This window comes from Portunus trituberculatus, chromosome 47, assembly GCF_017591435.1.
Source record: "Portunus trituberculatus isolate SZX2019 chromosome 47, ASM1759143v1, whole genome shotgun sequence".
NCBI lineage: Eukaryota > Metazoa > Arthropoda > Malacostraca > Decapoda > Portunidae > Portunus > Portunus trituberculatus.
The window spans coordinates 6912373-6930059 of NC_059301.1; the positions used below are offsets into that span (position 1 = coordinate 6912373).

At 43.2% G+C, this 17687-nt stretch overlaps 1 protein-coding gene across 8 annotated transcripts in view; it reads left to right on the forward strand.

Annotated features, from left to right (window-relative positions):
• The first annotated feature begins 10651 nt into the window (after positions 1-10651).
• LOC123498001 (syntaxin-7-like) overlaps positions 10652-17687 on the forward strand; it is a 41052-nt gene continuing 34016 nt past the window's right edge. For 3 of the 8 annotated variants that reach the window (XR_006672610.1, XM_045245063.1, XM_045245064.1), the window contains exon 1: positions 17201-17338. Coding sequence is in view for 7 of the 8 variants with exons in the window: in XM_045245063.1 (XP_045100998.1) it covers positions 17274-17338 (65 nt within the window). In the remaining variant the exon portion in view is untranslated. Of the gene's footprint in view, positions 10944-14770; positions 15333-17191; positions 17339-17687 lie in introns of those variants that run through there. The other 5 variants (XM_045245067.1, XM_045245066.1, XM_045245065.1 and 2 more) reach the window with 5 other exon arrangements.

The following is a 17687-nucleotide window of genomic DNA, read 5'->3' on the forward strand; positions in this document are numbered from 1 at the left end:
TCGGCTCTCCTTTACATAACTTCATATACCACAGCAGTTGCTTGAATTATCATTTTCCCTACATAAAGGTTTTCATCACCCATATTTATTTTCATACCCTTTCTGATTTCCTATCGCTTTTATTTTGTATTTTTCTTTCTTGTTTTCATTCATGTTCTGGGAGAGGATGGTAGGAGATGCTAGTGAAAATAAGTTTATGGAAAGTTTTCAGGATAACTATTTAGGCAGATGGTAGATAAACCTACTAAGGGGAGGAATGTGTTAGACATAGTAGTAACAAATATTGAGCATTGTTTAAAGGAAGTTGAGGTAGGAGAGACTTTAGCAAACAATGACCATCATATAATTAGATTTATCATTAATTCCAGTAGGGATAATATAATGAATAAGACTAGAGTCCCAAACTATCAGAAAGGCAATTATGGTAGGTTACGTCAGTTATTAGGAGAGGTAAACTGGGAAGATAGTTTGTGAAATAAAACTGCACAGGAGATGTGGGATATTTCTAAGGTTGTAGTAAAGGGTATAGTGATGCAGTGTATCCCTTACAAAGATATAAGGCAGAGAAACAGGAAGCCATTATGGTGGACTCATGAGATAGGTAGACAGATCAGAGAGAAGAGGGCATATAGAGAGTTGCAGAAAAGTGGGGAAGATGTAGATTTGATTAGGTACAGACAGGTCAGGGATGATTTGAGTAAGGTTATAAAAAAGTAAAAGGCAGGCAGAGATAAAACTAGCTAGAGCTGGGAGTAAAGATCCCAAAAAATTATATAGTTATTACAAGGTCAGTGATAAAAGAAATAAGGATAGGATTGGACCACTCAGAAAAGATGGTGTAGTAGTGGATCAAAATGAAGACATAGTAGAATTATTGAATGAACAATTTTCTTCAGTATTTACTAGGGAAAGAATAGGAAATCCTGTTACAAGCAGTGCGACAAGTAGTTTAAGAGCTTTAGAAAATATTGATATAAAACCGGGAATTATTAGGAAATTTATTCTTGAACTAGACGATAGGAAAGCTAGTGTTCCTGATGAGCTACATGCCAGAGTACTTAGGGAAGGTGTAGACAGTATTTCTGAAGCACTTAAGTTAATCTTTGAAAGATCACTTAGGTTTGCTGAGATACCTCAGGACTGGAAGTTAGCTAATGTTACACCAATATTTAAAAAAGGTAGGAAGGATGATGAGAATAATTATAGACCGATCAGTTTAACTAGTATAGTATGTAAGATACTAGAGAAAATCATTAAGGGTAGTATTTGGGAGCATTTAAATGAGAATAGATTAATTAGAGATACCCAACATGGCTTTAGATCAGGGAGGTCCTGTCTTACAAATTTGCTCAATATCTTAGAATATATTACCAAGGAGTTAGATGATGGAAATAGCATAGATGTTATATATCTAGATTTTAGCAAGGCGTTTGATAAGGTACCGCATAGGAGGCTAGTGTACAAATTGAGACTACATGGGATAGGGGTAGGTTAGTTGATTGGATTAGTGAATGGCTTTCTGATAGGAAACAGAGAGTAGTATTAAATGGGGCAATGTCTGAGTGGAAGGAAGTGGTTAGTGGGGTACCCCAAGGATCAGTGCTAGGACCTCTTCTTTTCTTGGTGTACATTAACGATTTAGATATAGGAATTAGTAGCAAAGTATCAAAGTTTGCAGATGATACTAAGATAGCATGTGCAGTACAGGGTGAAAAGGACAATTACAGAATACAACGAGACCTGGACAGGCTGATAGCATGGGCAGACAGGTGGCAGATGGAGTTTAATTCTAAAAGTGTCAGGTTATGCATTTAGGTAAAGACAACACAAACTTTAGCTATGAGATGGAGGGATGTTGGCTAGAGGCAGTAGAGGAGGGAAAGGATTTAGGAGTAGTGATAGACAGGACTATGAAATTTTCAAAACAATGTTTAGAAGCAAGAAATAGGGCAAATAGGATCCTGGGTTTTATAAATAGAAATGTTAGTTATAAAAGTAAGGAAGTGGTGCGTAGCTGTCCTGTTAGGCCCCATTTAGAGTATTGCATACAGGCCTGTCACCCATTATAGGCAGGGTATCAACATGTTAGAAGCAGTTCAGAGAAGAGCAACTAGGATGATACCAGCATTAAAGCGCCTGGAGTATAGAGATAGATTAAAGGAATTAAACATGTTTTCATTTGAGAGGAGATGTATAAGAGGGGATATGATAGAGTTATTTAAAATGTTCTCAGATACAAACTACATAGATGTGAGATCTTTCTTTACCTTAGAGGAGGGAAGTAGGACTAGAAATCATGGCAGGAAGATTAGAAAGCAAGGCTGCAGGTTAGATATAAGAAAATATTTCTTTAGTCATAGGGTGGTAGACTTCTGGAATGCATTGCCAGAGAGGGTTGTAAATAGCACTAGTTTGACAATGTTTAAAAACAGATTAGATAAGCATTTAAATTTATTAGATTTATAATTATGTATAGCGCTGCATGATAGTTTTTATAAGAAATTTACTATAGTTAAACAAGACATGATCCCCATGTATGGGGATCACAGATTGTAGAGGAATTCGCTGCAGGACTTAGCCCTGTTAATGGGCCAGATATTTAGAATTAGTATATAATGTATTGTATACTTGTAAGTGTATCTTTAAGTACTGATGACGAGGTCGCTGTGTGTCTGATACAGGATAACCTAGATGGGCCCTGGTGGCCCTTTGTTATCTTATTATTTATGTTATGTTATGTTATGTTCATAGGTAGAAAATACAAAAATCTTTCAAACTCAAATTCCCCTCAAGACTTCTGGCATCTAGCCAAAAACATCTTCAATAACTTCACCTCTTAATCTTTCCCTCCTTTATTTCATCCTGATGGCTTTACTGCCATTTCTTTTGTCTCTAAAGCTGAACTCTTCTCTCAAATCTTTGCTAACAACTCCACCTTGGACGATTCTGGGCTTGTCCCTCCCTCTCCTCTTCCCTCTGACTATTTCATGTCTACAATTAAAATTCTTCGTAATGATGTTTTCCATGCCCTTGCTGGCCTAAACCCTCGGAAGGCTTATGGTCCTGATGGGGTCCCTCCTATTGTTCTCAAAAACTGTGCTTCCGTGCTTGCACCTTGCCTGGCCAAACTCTTCCAACTTTGTCTGTCTACTTCTACCTTTCCTTCCTGCTGGAAGTTTGCCTACATTCAGCCTGTTCCTAAAAGAGTGACTGTTCTAACCCCTCAAACTACCGTCCTATAGCTTTAATCTCCTGCTTGTCTAAAGTTTTTAATCTATCCTGAATAGGGAGATTCTCAAACATCTGTCACTTCACAATCTTCTGTCTGATTGCCAGTATGGCTTCCGTCAAGGTTGCTCTACTGGTGATCTGGCTTTCCTTACTGAGTCTTGGTCATCCTCTTTTAGAGATTTCGGTGAAACTTTTGCTGTAGCGTTAGACATATCAAAAGCTTTTGATAGAATCTGGCACAAAGCTTTGATTTCAAAACTGCCCTCCTACAGCTTCTATCCTTCTCTCTGCAACTTTATCTCATGTTTCCTTTCCGACCACTTTATTGCTGCTGTGGTAGACAGCCACTGTTCTTCTCTTAAATCTATTAATAGTGGTGTTCCTCAGGGTTCTGTCCTGTCACCCACTCTCTTTCTATTATTCATTAATGACCTTCTTAACCAAACTTCTTGCCCTATCCACTCCTACGTTGATGATACCATCCTACATCTTTCCACGTCCTTTCAGAGACAACCAACTCTTCAGGAAGTCAACAGATCATGCAGGGACGCCATAGAACGCCTGACTTCCGATCTTTCTAAAATTTCCGATTGGGGCAGAGAAAATCTAGTAGTTTTCAATGCCTCAAAAACACAATTTCTTCATCCATCAACTCAACACAACCTTCCAGACACCTATCCCCTCTTCTTCAATGACACTCAACTGTTTCCCTCTTCCACAATGAATATCCTTGTTCTGTCCTTTGCTCATAATCTTAACTGAAAACTTCACATCTCATCTCTTGCTAAAACAGCTTCTATGAAGTTAGATGTTCTGAGGCGTCAATTTTTCCAGTTTTTCTCGCCGCTCCAACTGCTTGTTCTGCATAAGGGTCTTATCCGTCCCTGTATGGAGTACTCTTCGCATGTTTGGGGGGTTCCAGTCACACAGTTTTACTAGATAGGGTGGAATCAAAAGCTCTTCGTCTCATCAACTCCCCTCCTCTGACTAACTGTCTTTATAGCCTCTTTCTCACTGCCGGAATGTTGCATCTCTTTCTATCTTTTATCACTATTTTCATGCTAACTGTTCTACTGATCTTGCTAACTGCATGCCCCGATCCTCCTCCTGTGGCCTCGCTGCACAAGGCTTTCTTCTTCCTCTCATCCCTATTCTGTCCAACTCTTTAATGCAAGAGTTAACCAGTATTCTCAATCATTCATCTCTTTCACTGGTAAACTCTGGAACTCCCTCCCTGCATCTGTATTTCCGAATTCCTACGACTTGTCTTCTTTTAAGAGAGAGTTATCGAGGCATTTGCTCCCCAACTTTGGCTGATGCTTTTACACTTTTTAGAGAGCCAGCACTCAAGTGGGCCTTTTTTTTTTTTTTTTTTTTTTTTTTCCTTGGCTGGCCCTCTTCCCTATGTGAAAAAAAGAAAATATTTAGGATACTATTATGATATGGTTTACATTAAGTTAAACTATCAGTTCTTTCTTAGCTTTTCTCTAGTAATGGAAAAGAAAGTGGTTATTTCCTATTGCTTAACACAGGAGAGGGCAATTTTTTGGGTGTAAGTTGCGATCGTAACCTCCACCCACTGTCTCATAAGCTCCACCCACTGGCTTCACTTTAGTACAGTGGAATAGGCGTGTGCCCTCTTCTTCAACAGTAGCATCCTCTCCGCTGAAACAGAAGTACGTCATATCACACTCCGTTGTTTATATGAGTGGCAGCCCCAACAAGCGAAAATCAGAAGTGATTTGGAGTGAGCATGCCTACTCATTGGCTACTGAGGGAGGTCTAGGCCCATTTTGCCAGCTAGAAATAGGCCTGGAGATTGAAAATAAGCACCTGTGCCTGGGTGTATTGGTGCCCGCTGCCACAACAAAGCCTGGTGCGTTCCACATGGGCCCAGCACAAAGGACTATGCCCGTCGAGGGCACTGTTGAGGTGGAGGTAGGCGTAGCAGCCCTCGAGGACATGAAGATTGTTGAAGAGCCTCGTCCTGCACCATCTGGCAAGGAAAAACACCGAAAAATGCTGCTGTTGACCAGATTCCTCATTGAGATGTACCTGCCCCGGACACCTCGGACCATAAACAAAAACATTGTCAGTTGTCTTTCTCTGCAGACCATGGAAAGACGGCCAGTGAGCTGTTCAGCTGGTTTGCAGTCCTGCTGAAACAACATCCAGACCTGCAGCCACTCTATAAGGAGGGACGGAACCATGCCTTATATCATGGTCAGTACTGACTCCTCCTATGCCACCCTGGTGAGTGAGGGCTTCCTGGGCCTTGTTATGGAGTGCCCTGGTGAGGAGGGCACTCACCCTGTTATTATCCATGGTGTGGCGACCCACATAAATGTCAACCTGATAGAGGTACCAGCTGGATTCCATGGGCTGAAGAGGAGAATGGTGGGGCAGATGCCCAGGCCCCAACTGTTGGGAGTGGTGACAGGGAAGGTGCCCAGTGAGGTGCATCTCCTGGGCCTTGGACGTCGGTGTATGGAGCGATACACGCCAGAACCAGACTTATGTCGCCACTGCCATCACTGGGAACACAAGGAGTGGCGTTGCCAGTCTGTCCCTCGCTGTAGGTACTGTGCCAGCCCCATAAGTCAGCACAGTACCTGGACAAGATCAAGGAGGGCACCAAAATCCCTCCTCTGTGCTGCAATTGTTGGGGCGACCATAATGCCCACTCCACCCTCTGCACTGTCAGGCCTCGGCCCCAAAGGGAGCCTGCTACTGATGAGGTGAGTCGGCCCAGGCTTGTGTTCCGCCAGGCTCCACCTCCCCAAGACCAATGCCAGGGTGACGAAGCCCTCCCTCTCAGCTGCTGCCCCTCACCTGTCCCAGACTTCCTGCCCCCACCACTGACACTTCGACCACACCTGCCGTGTTTCCACCTTTGCCGCAGCATGCTGCTACAGTGCCCCCTGTGCCTCCAAAAACAGTGCCCCAGCTAGGCATCACCCAAGAACTGCCTGCCACCGACTCCACCCAGCAGCTAATGGCGGTGGTGAGCACACTAGCTGCCAGAGTGGACAACCTGTCTGCAACAGTCTCTGCTCTTAGTAATGAATTTGCCACCTTCAAGAATCAGCAGCACACAGTATGCAGTGAGACCCCCACTGTGGCCTCAACCCCATCTCCAGTGAATGGTACTAAGCAAGACCAAGGAGAGAGTGATGTGTGTCAGCATAGCCTGTGCAACCCACTCAAGAAGAAGGTCAATGCTGCAGGGCAGTGTGGAACTGCCGCTGCACCCTCACCGAGGATAGATGCCCCCCCACCAAGCCAGTCAAGAGAGCCACACAACAACCCTGCAGCCCCTCAGGAATGGCTCCTGCTTTCCCTGCCTCAGAAAGCAAGTCACCTGAGGCAGACTGTGATGAGGATACTGCAAGTGAATGGAAATTGGTCAGCCGCAAGAAGAAGCGCTGCTCCAGCCCAATTCCAGCCTGGACTGCCAGCCCCGAGCCAGACCAGGGGCATCTGATGACTACCAGCCTCTAGCCAGACCAGGGAAATCTGATGGCAGCCATACAAAATGCTGATGCAGCAGATGTCTTGCCTGGCACAGGAAGTGGACGGCCTGAAGACACAGATGCAACATCTTCATGATGAACGGTAAGACTTTCCACACCCTAACATGGAATGTCAATGGTCTACATGCCCGCTTCACTGACCTACACTCTCATGTTCTTCTCCATAAGCCTGACATTATTGCCTTACAGGAGGTAGGGCCACGGGTGCCTGAGCTGCAGGGTTATGCCTCCCACACCCTCAGTTGTGGTGACGGCAGTAGTCGGGGGATGGCCACTTACATTAAACGTGGGATTCCAGTTAACTTCATGGAAATGGGGGTCACTGAGGGTATTGAATTTATTACTGTTTGCTTGCACACTGTGGGTGAAATTATTTACTTTGTAAACATGTACATTCATGCTGGTGCCTTAAATATTGCAAACTTTCCTGAATATGTTCTTGAAAAGCAGAGTATTATCATGGGTGACCTTAATGCCAGGCATAAGGAATTAGGAAGCCACCTCACCACCAATGCCAATGGTGTGCGCTGGAAGGCTTTCCTTGACACCACAGATACAGCTGTACTTACTGGAGACCACACACCCACACATGTTCAAGGAGGCAGACTTGATTATGTAGCCCTCATCAATATGCCAACATATACTGCCGAAACTTATCTTGTCAGGTCATTGCTGAGCGACCACTTTGCCCTGGAGACGACCCTCCTGTGCAGTCCGCCCCGGCAGTGCCAAGGAAGCGCTTGACGGTGCCACCATCCAGGATGGCGGACCTCGTCGTTCATGTGGTGGCGTGGTACGCTGCCATGAAGGGCTCCTTTGCTGATGCAGAGGCACTGTACGTCAGACTCCTGCACACCATCGAGGGCTTCATCGCGACTCCAAGGGTTCCGGCAAGGGCCCATGCTCCACGCCGCTGGACTTACGCTACTGACCCTGTGATTCTGAACTGCCAACAGACGCTCGCTGCCTACCAGAGACATTGGCAGCTCAACCCAGCAGACACAGAGTCACGGGATGCCATGGTTACCGTGGCTCGACACCTCACGGATCTGCGGCAGCAGGAAAGGAAGAAGTACTGGGTCTCCTTCCTGGACAAGGTGCACAGGACCGGTCCCTCCGGGAGGTGTGGCACCATGTCAACAGCGTCCGGGGCAAGTCCAGATGACAGGTGTGTGACCCTGATCCTGCAGGCAGGGCACGAGAACTCGTCTTGCAGTGGAAGGAAGCCTCATCCTTCTCTGGCCTTCCTGTGGAACACCAGGAGGCGCTTGATCAGCAAAGACCACGAAGGATGGAGTTGCTTTGCCACAGTGTTCCTCTGCTGGATGACACCTGTGTGCCTATCACGCATGACAAACTCCTCTCGGCAGTCAAGTTGGGCAAGTCAACAGCTCCTGGCAAGGATGGCATCACCTATGATATCCTTAATGCTCTCCTGGAGGTAAAGGTAGACAACCCTATCTTGGATTTATTTAACATGTCTTTCACTGCAGGCAAGCTTCCTCACTCTTGGAAAACAGCCATTGTCATCCCAATCCCAAAGGTGATGGCACCTTTCGCCCTATTTCTCTCACCAGCTGTCTGTGCAAGATGATGGAACAGGCTTATATACAAGGTGGGCCATGTACTCTCTGGCAATGTACATGGCTTCCTAAAAGGTCACTCCACAAGTCATTGTTTTGTTGAGTGTCTTATAAATAAGGATGCTACCTGCAGAGCTTTCGTTGATCTCAAGGGTGCCTTTGACAGGGCCAACAAAGATGTTATTATGGAGGAACTCATTCTCAAAGGTGTCAAAGGTAGATTATTAGGATGGATCAGGGACTATTTGTACAATAGAACAGCACAGGTTTGGATTCAAGGTGCAGTCTCCTCTGAGGAAGTCTTTGAGCTTGGAACACCACAGGGTGGAGTCCTTAGTCCAATGCTTTTTAATGTTTTAATGGACAAAATTGCGTGCTGTTCCTTTCCGCAGGGCACCCAGGTCCTCATCTATGCTGATGACATACTCCTCCAATGCCCCACACCCAGGATTCTCCAGGTTGCTTTGTCACAACTAGCAGCTTTGTGTGTCCAAATGGGACTAGTGATTAATGAATGTAAAACAAAATTTCAAGCTAAAGGGAAGGTCTCTCGGCTGCCCACTGTAAACAATGTTCCCATTCCTAGAGTACATTATACACAAGTACCTGGGTGTTCAGATGAGCTTTAGGAAGTCTCTTCAAGCCGTCCACTATGTTCGAGACCTCTGTCTGCCACGGCTAGCACCACTTGGCTGCTAGCCAACAGGGGCCTGGGGCTGGCATTCCAGTCCTAAGAATGTTCTATATATCTGTCATACGGTCCCTTATTGATTATGCCGCCCTGTTTTAATACAGTTTAGTGCCACCCAACTCCGTCCCCTGGAGCTTGTACAGAATGAAGCCATGCGGATAATCTTGGGATGCCCCAGGACTGCACGGATTGAAGTCCTCAGAGCTGAACTGCACCTGCCGAGTATTATGTGTAGGGTACAGGAAATTACTTGTCGCACAATTAGTCGGATGCTATGCACGGGCTCTGACTCTCTAAAGGGATCACTGATCCCCCTGTATCATGATCCTCGCACTCCTACAACACCACACCTCAGGAAGATCATGGGGGTACTGACAAGTGTAGATGTAGCCGAGGCCTGTATTAACGTTGTTATGTCACCGCTGCAACCCGCCTGGAACCCTCACCGTGTCAGTGTTGATATTCAATCTCTGCATCAGCCCAAGAGGGACTGGCTCCCTTATGTGCTGCAAGACATGTTCATGACTAAATTGTCCAAGTACCCACAGGTTCAGACCATTCATGTTTATTGTGATGGGTCAGTCAATGGCAGCAGGTCTGGATGTGGGCTGTTCATCCATGACTACATCTCTGCCAACCTCTACACTGACACTGAGGTTTCCAGGCGGCCCCCTGCACACATGTCTTCCACTAGAGCAGAACTGTATGCTGTACTGGAGGCGCTCCACATTGTGGTGCCTCTCCATAAGAATGTATATTTCTTTATTGACAGTCAGGCTGCATTGTATGCCCTTCAATCTAGTTAATAAGTGTCTTGATCTCATCCACGCCCTAGAAGGTACTGGTGCCACGGTCCATTTCATCTGGATACCCTCTCATGTGGGTATCCCGCTAAATGAAAAAGCGGACCACCTTGCTCAGTGTGCCCTACAAGATGACACAGTGGACCCTGGCACTCTGGGTTATGTTAAGAGCAGCATTAAGGACTTTGTACATAGTAGCATTAGTGATCAGTTGGAGCTTTGTTGCCATAGGGGCACTAGCACTAGTCTTCACTGTGCATGTATCTCCCAGAGCTGTGATTACACCTATGGGAGACACACTGCATCACGTGACAGGGTGGCAATGAGGTTCAGATTAGGCTACAAATACTTTTGGGAAGTCAGTGCTTCTCCTGGTGTGTGCTGTGTGCTGCACCAAGGGGACACACTCTGCCTCACTAAATCATGAATGTCCTCTCATTGCTAAATTTAGGCTACAAGGTCAACATGATTTGTACAGCCTCATTGACCATCTCCTAGACTCAACCATTCTCAGGGATATACTCAGGGAATATCCTCATTTTGCTCCCAGACTGTAGTATGTGTATGCAATAAGGTGTTCAATATCTGTATTTATTTATTGAAATACTTGTATTCTTGTTATGTATTCTGTTTAGTGTTATATTTTTGATACTTTAACCTTAAGTCTTTGCCCAGGGGGTGGATGGCAAGGTCCATCCTCCTCCTTTGTTGTAATTATTTATTAATTCAACAACAAATGTATCAATCAATCAATCTCTTCTTCAATATAACCTTGATCCGGAGTCATCATGAGCCACCTGTAGCATCAAGATCAAGATCTAGACGGGTGGCTCGTCTCGCTATCAGGATTTTTCCTTGTTTACGCACCAAGTCTGTCCTAGAAAATTGGTTTCTGTGGTGATGGTGTTTGTATTATTGAGGAAGTTGCCATCCATGCTAATAAGAGTTGAAAGGAGAAGCAGCTAGAGGTGCAGGTACAGTGTATGTGAAGACAGTGGAGTGGTCCAGCAGAGAGGGAGGAGGAAGGGAGGATCACCTGAGTCACAAGGGCCGCGAGCCTTAAGGAAGGGAATATCCGAATATCGTATTCTTGAACTCGTAGGTATACAGATTTGATATTCTTGTTTAATCTGCAGGTTAAATATAACCCACCCATGGTCCTAAAGGACCCCCGCATAAATAATGAAAGATGACGAGGTCAGTCAGTCTTGTTTCTCTTCCCCTCCCACGGCCTCTCTTTCCACTGAATGTAAGATACGGTCATATCATATTGACTTTACAGTTGAGAGAGAAAATTTATCAAATTCTCCCCTTTACCTATCACAAAAAAAAATGACTTCAAAGTTGAGAGAGAAAAATAGATGTAAGAAAGCAAAAAATTGATATAAACAATATAAAAGCAAGATTTTTTTTGCTTCTTGGCCCTTTTAATGTTTAGATAGTTATCATATAATTTATGAAGGGAAAACTTAAAGAAAGAATGGAAAAAAAACAGAATGGTGCAAAATAAAGATATATTGGATAATCATAGCAATAGCACCCAACAAAGCAGTAAAATACTGACATTTAGTGATGAAGTAGAGTATGTCCAACAAGTTTTTTTTTTGTGGTTTTATTTGGTTTTCTTAGTTTTCCTCTAGTAATGAAAAAGAAAGTAGCAATTTCCCATTGCTTAACACAGGAGAGGGCCTTGACAGCCTTTGCCCTACATAGACTCTCAAAGTTGACTTTGACATAATACAACATGATGTTGGGGGTGCTTGGTGGGGTGTGGGGGGTGTAGCCCCAGACAGTTTAGTTTAGGAGGGGTCTAGAGCAGTCGTTTCCCCTGGGGTGAAATTTGAAGCTACCAGAGGAGAAATAATTACACTACATATTAACTAAGAAAATCTCAGATGGATTTTCTCATGTCTGAGAGAGAGAGAGAGAAAATGCCTGTTGTAGATTGGCGGCGCCGTATCTACCAGTCGGTTCACGTTCAAACATGGCCTCTCTCATACACATGAAGGGGGAAATCTGAATGGCTGAACTGGGTGCAGTGGTGTTTGGGAACCACTGGTCTAAAGGGATTCAGCCCCCCTGGTAGAAGATGTTTAGATTAGGTTAGGATAAAGATCCTAGGGGCAGTCTAGGGGTGCAGCCCCAAGCTGGTTTAGGCTAAAGGGATCTGTAGACTTTTTTTGGCCAATTTTGCAAAATTTTTCTCCCTGCCCCCTCCCAAAACCTCGATTCCCCATATGCCCCCAAGCTTGCTGAGTGGGAAGGGGGTATTTGAAAATACTGATCGCCTGTATGGCTTCCGTCAAGGTTGCTCTACTGGTGATCTTCTGGCGTTCCTTACTGACTCTTGGTCATCCTCTTTTAGAGATTTCGGTGAAACATTTGCTGTCGCGTTAGACATATCAAAAGCTTTTGATAGAGTCTGGCACAAAGCTTTCATTTAAAAACTGCCCTCCTACGGTTTCTATCCTTCTCTCCGCAACTTTGTCTTAAATTTCTTTTCCAACCATTCTATTGCTGTCGTGATAGACAGCCACTGTTCTTCTCCTAAATCTATTAACAGTGGTTTTCCTCAGAGTTCTTTCCTATCACCCACTCTTTCTATTATTCATTGATGAATCTTAACCAAACTTCTTGCACTATCCACTCCTACGCTGATGATACCACCCTATATCTTTCCACCTCCTTTCAGAGATGACCAACCCTTCAGGAAGTCAACAGTTTATGCATGGATGCCACAGAATGCCTGACTTCTGATCTAAGATTTCTGATTGGGGCAGAGAAAACTTAGTAGTTTTCAATGCCTCAAAAACTCAATTTCTCCATCTATTAACTCGACACAACCTTCCAGACAACTATCCTCTCTTCTTCAATGACACAATTGTCTCGCTCTTCCACACTGAATATCCTCGGTCTGTTCTTTACTCATAATCTTAACTGGAAACTTCATATCTTATCTCTTGCTAAAATGGCTTCTACGAAGTTAGGCGTTCTGCAGTGTCTTCGCCAATTTTTCTCGCCCCTCCAACTGTTGACTCTGTACAAGGGCCTTATACATCCTTGTATGGAGTACTCTTCGCATGTTTGGGGGGTTCCACCCATACAGCCTTATTAGATAGGGTGGAATCAAAAGCTTTTTGTCTCATCAGCTCCCCTCGTCTGACTGACTGTCAGCCTCTTTCTCACCGCTGAAATGTTGCATCCCTTTCTATTTTTTATTGTTATTTTCATGCTAACTGCTCTATTAGGGAGGGCATAGTGTATAACGTGGTGAGCATGGGATTGGGCAGACGTCCATGCGTAGGTTCAAATCACACCACATACCACTTTAAAACTAGCTATGCCATTTGTCGAGTGGTTTAAAGTTACCTACATGTCACCATGATACCCAGGTTCTAAGTGGTTACACGAAAGATGAGCTTGGGTGGTGATATGGGCTCTAATATGGATATCACTTTAAATAAAATTGCCTGCGCTACTAATGGACGGTAGCTTAACAGCGTTTCCCACATATACTCTTCAAATTTGCTTACAGGCGCTATAGGCCATAACATTAAAAAAAACTAAATAAATAATAATAAAAATAATTGATCTTGGTAACTGCATGCCTTCCCTCTTCCTGCAGCCTCACTGCACAAGGCTCTCTTCCTCTTCTCATGCCTATTCTGTCCATCCCTCTTATACAAAAGTTAACCAGTATTCTCAATTATTCATACCTTTCACTGGTACACTCTAGAACTCCCTACCTGCTTCTGTATTTCCAACTTCCTACGACTTAACTTCTTTTAAGAGAGAGGTGTCAAGACATTTGTCCCAGGCTTTTGGCTAATTCTTTCTGATCTTTAAGGGGGGGCTGTGGTTCCAGTGAGCCATTTTTTTCTAATATTTTGTTTCCCTTGGCAGCTCACTCTCTTACATAAAAAAAAAAAAAAAAAAAAAATTGCTGTCATTTATAAAGAATATTACCTTGTTAATGATAAAAAAGTATCTATATGTCTATCATTCCATTTCTCCTATCTATTTATCTATCCATCAATCTAAGAGAGAGAGAGGGAGAGAGAGAGAGAGAGAGAGAGAGAGAGAGAGAGAGAGAGAGAGAGAGAGAGAGAGAGAGAGAGAGAGAGAGAGAGAGAGAGAAGAGGAGCAGATCTCAATACTCAGGTCACAAGCCCACCTCAATGTGACTGTCTTTGAAAAAATATATTATATTTTTTGTATTATTTTATTTAATTTTCCTAATATAGATAAAAACATCAACCACAGATCATAACTTGACAAACTGGCAGCAAAATAATTTAATGCAATTGAGGGAGAACAGAAACATGGTGTAAGTTAAGTGGGGCTTAATATTTGCTCTCTCTCTCTCTCTCTCTCTCTCTCTCTCTCTCTCTCTCTCTCTCTCTCTCTCTCTTCCAAAGGCAGGAACTATGGGCCAAACATTCTAGAGGTTAGTCTTTTAGTAACTCACAGAGTGTTCCCAGTCAAGTTGGACCTTCTGTCTGTTCTTGTCCCTCTGATATTGTTGGGCCGCTAATCGCTTCCTAAGGAGTTATTGGCAGCCCGGCTGTGAATGGCCCTCTGAGAGGCCAAAAGAACTCAGGGTAAATTCTGCAACTTGTAATGATTGTAAATCTGTAAATAGGTTTGTTTATAACTTACTTATCACTATAGTTGTATTGAAAGTTAATAGTCTCAAGTAAATTACGTTTTTTTTTTTTCATGTAAGCGGGAGAACTGCCAAGGGCAAAAAATATGTATATATTAAAAAAAAAAAAAGGCCCACTTGAGTTGCAGTCTCCATAAAAGATGTGAAAGAATTAGTCAAAGGCCTGGGACAAATGTCTTGACACTTCTTTCTTAAAAAGAAGTTAAGTCATAGGAAGTTGGAAATACAGAAGCAGGTAGGGAGTTCCAGAATTTACCAGTGAAAGGTATGGATGATTCATTGCGGGCCCAACAACAACAACAGGTGGCTTCCATGTCACGGTTCCTGGGACTGGTAAGGCAGTGCATAGTGCCCTTGGTACTTTTTGCACTGTTTATGGGGATGGGATTTGCAACAGCCATCTGGCTGCCATGCCTGGTGGCCACCCCACTATTCAGGGTATGCAGGTTGGTGTCTGCCATACAGCTCCCATGACTGGCAGCCAGACTCCTATCTGGGATATTGATGGTGGCATCTGCCATATGGGTCCCATGTCTGGCGGCCAGCCTCTTATCCCCTCCCTTGGTTTTATGCGCGGTACAGGTAAGAAAATGTCCGGTGCTCCTGGTATCTTTGGCAGTGTTTATGGTGGTGGGCTTGGCGACAGCCATCTGGCTGTCGTGCCTGGTGGCCGCCCCACTACTCTTGATACGGAGGTCGGTGTCTGCCATACAGCTCCCATGCCTGGCAGCCAGACTCCTCTCCAGGATGTTGAGGTTGGCATCTGCCATACAGCTCCCATGCTTGGTGGCCAGCTTATCATTGCTTCATGTGGATTAGGCGTAGGTGAGAGACTATTCCACTTTCTTCGGTGGTGGAGTTTGGCCACAGCCATGCTGCTAAAATGTCTGGTGGCCTTCTCCCTACCCAGAGTATGAGTGTTGGTGTCAGCCACAAGGCTCCCAATGCGGGTGACTAGACTCATGTTTCTTGTGTAGTGGTTAGTGTGTGCCCCTCGGCTCCCATGTCTGGCACCCATCCTCTTCCTCACAGTGGTTTGGGCCATGTGGACCCTGGTGAATCTATGTTGGGCAGTTGAAGTATACAAAAATAGCTGCCTACAGGAGACCGGCTGCTCCATTAATCACAGAAGAGCTCATTGATGACAGTGTACTAGACATTGTGAACATTATTCATAGAAGAAATGAAGTTTTAAGTAGGCAAGAGGAGGGGAGAAAGCAGAGGTGGCAGAGGTTTGTTTACAACATTGTTACCCCTGTGAGGAGTAAGTGTGGATGGAGGAGGTAGACAGATATTTTGCTTCATGCCTTTTCAGTTTTGTTCACCATAAACTCCTGCTTAATTGTCGAACTTTCTTGTCACACTCTTAATGTTACACTTGCTACATTTTTTATTACACTTAATCCTTGGCTATCGCGCCCAACTGGGGCTGAAATAGCCGCGCCAGAGCCGAAAACGCGATAGCCGAATTGAACAACTAATGGTGAAAATTGTTATTGGTGCCGCAACCACAAATTTTACTCCTAATATCCCTCATTTTTACATTTTTTTTAATTACTGTATAATCCATTGGTACCAATTAAAAGGTTATAACAAAAAAAATTACATCAGCTCATTGTATTTACATTCATAAACAACATTTCACAGCTATGGTTCTGTTTTGTCTCATTGGTTTACGTTCGGCGATGGTAGGAGGACGGCGTGGAGGGTTGGTGGCCATTGTGAGCACAGAAAATGGTAGAATCTGGCTATCACTGTCTAGTGGGGAGGACACGCACTCAGAGACTGTGTTTCATCTTGGCGGGAAGGCGGTTTTGGTCAATGAGTGTTCAGACGTCATGGCTGGGCGTGCAATAGCAGGCATCTGAGGTCGCGATAATGAAATTTTAGCAGCTTTTCATGGGGTGCGTGATAGCAATAAAACGCGATAGCTGAAGTCGCGCGACGATAGCCGAGGTTGACTGTAATTTACTTTTGGTTAACTTAAGTTTCTTCATAGTCCTTTTGTCTGCAGGGCATTTAACAAAGTAAATGTCCAAGGGGGGTTTGTCTCATCCTTCTTTTTAGAATGTTTAGGAAGTGAGTTAGACATGTGTCATTACATACCACTTGCTTAGGACAAATGGTGAGTCAAAAGAAATTTTAACTATTTAACTGCACAAAAGGCACAAAATGGTAGCACAACATATGAAGTGCTTCCACAGCAAAAAAAAAAAAAAAAAAAAAAAAAAAAACAATAAGTAAGATAAAATGAATAAATGTATAAATAAACATGAATTGAACATGTCAGATGCTGGGTGTCACTGCTCCAAGTAACAGCAGCATACCTGGAGCTGGTTCATAACTCAAGTTTTGGACTGCAAGTCAAAGCAAAAATTCAACAAACCAATAGTTTGTATCTCAGGTTATTCATAAGTTGAGGTGCTTGTAACTCAAGTTCCCACTTTATATATAAAATCAAGTCAAATGCTGAATTAACTTTATATTATGAACTTTTTTTCTTTTCAGATATTTTATATTCTTTTGTATCTAAAAGGTGGTGGGAAAAAAAAAGAAGTAAGAGCATGAAATAAAATGAAAATGGTGATTGGTGGTCTGTCTTTATCTATGTTTATCTAGTGACTATTAACTTTTTATACTTACAGTTTGTAATATTTATTCTAATGTAAGCTTCTTTTTTTCAGCCAGTGTTAATTGCATGAACCAAAATGGCATCAGGCTATTCAAGGTTAGGAGGAGAGGGCAGTGGCCGGCCTCAGCGCTCATATGGCACCACTAGCCCAGATGTTGGTTTTGCCCCGGGAGCAAGAACCGGAACAGAATTTTTTCAAGTAAGGATTCACATGGTCTTGATGTTTTGCATTGTTGAATAATGAAAATTTCTTAATAATAAACCAATATTGTTGGTTAATATATTGATCAACAAAGCTATATTTGTTACAAGTATGAATATTATGACGGGTAATTTTTTACTGAATGTAGTATGTTTCTGCAAGTGGTGGGTTAGTATGAAATTAAGAGCATCTCTAGAATTAGTCGCATATAATATATATATATATATATATATATATATATATATATATATATATATATATATATATATATATATATATATATATATATATATATATATATATATATATATATATATATATATATATATATATATATATATATTGT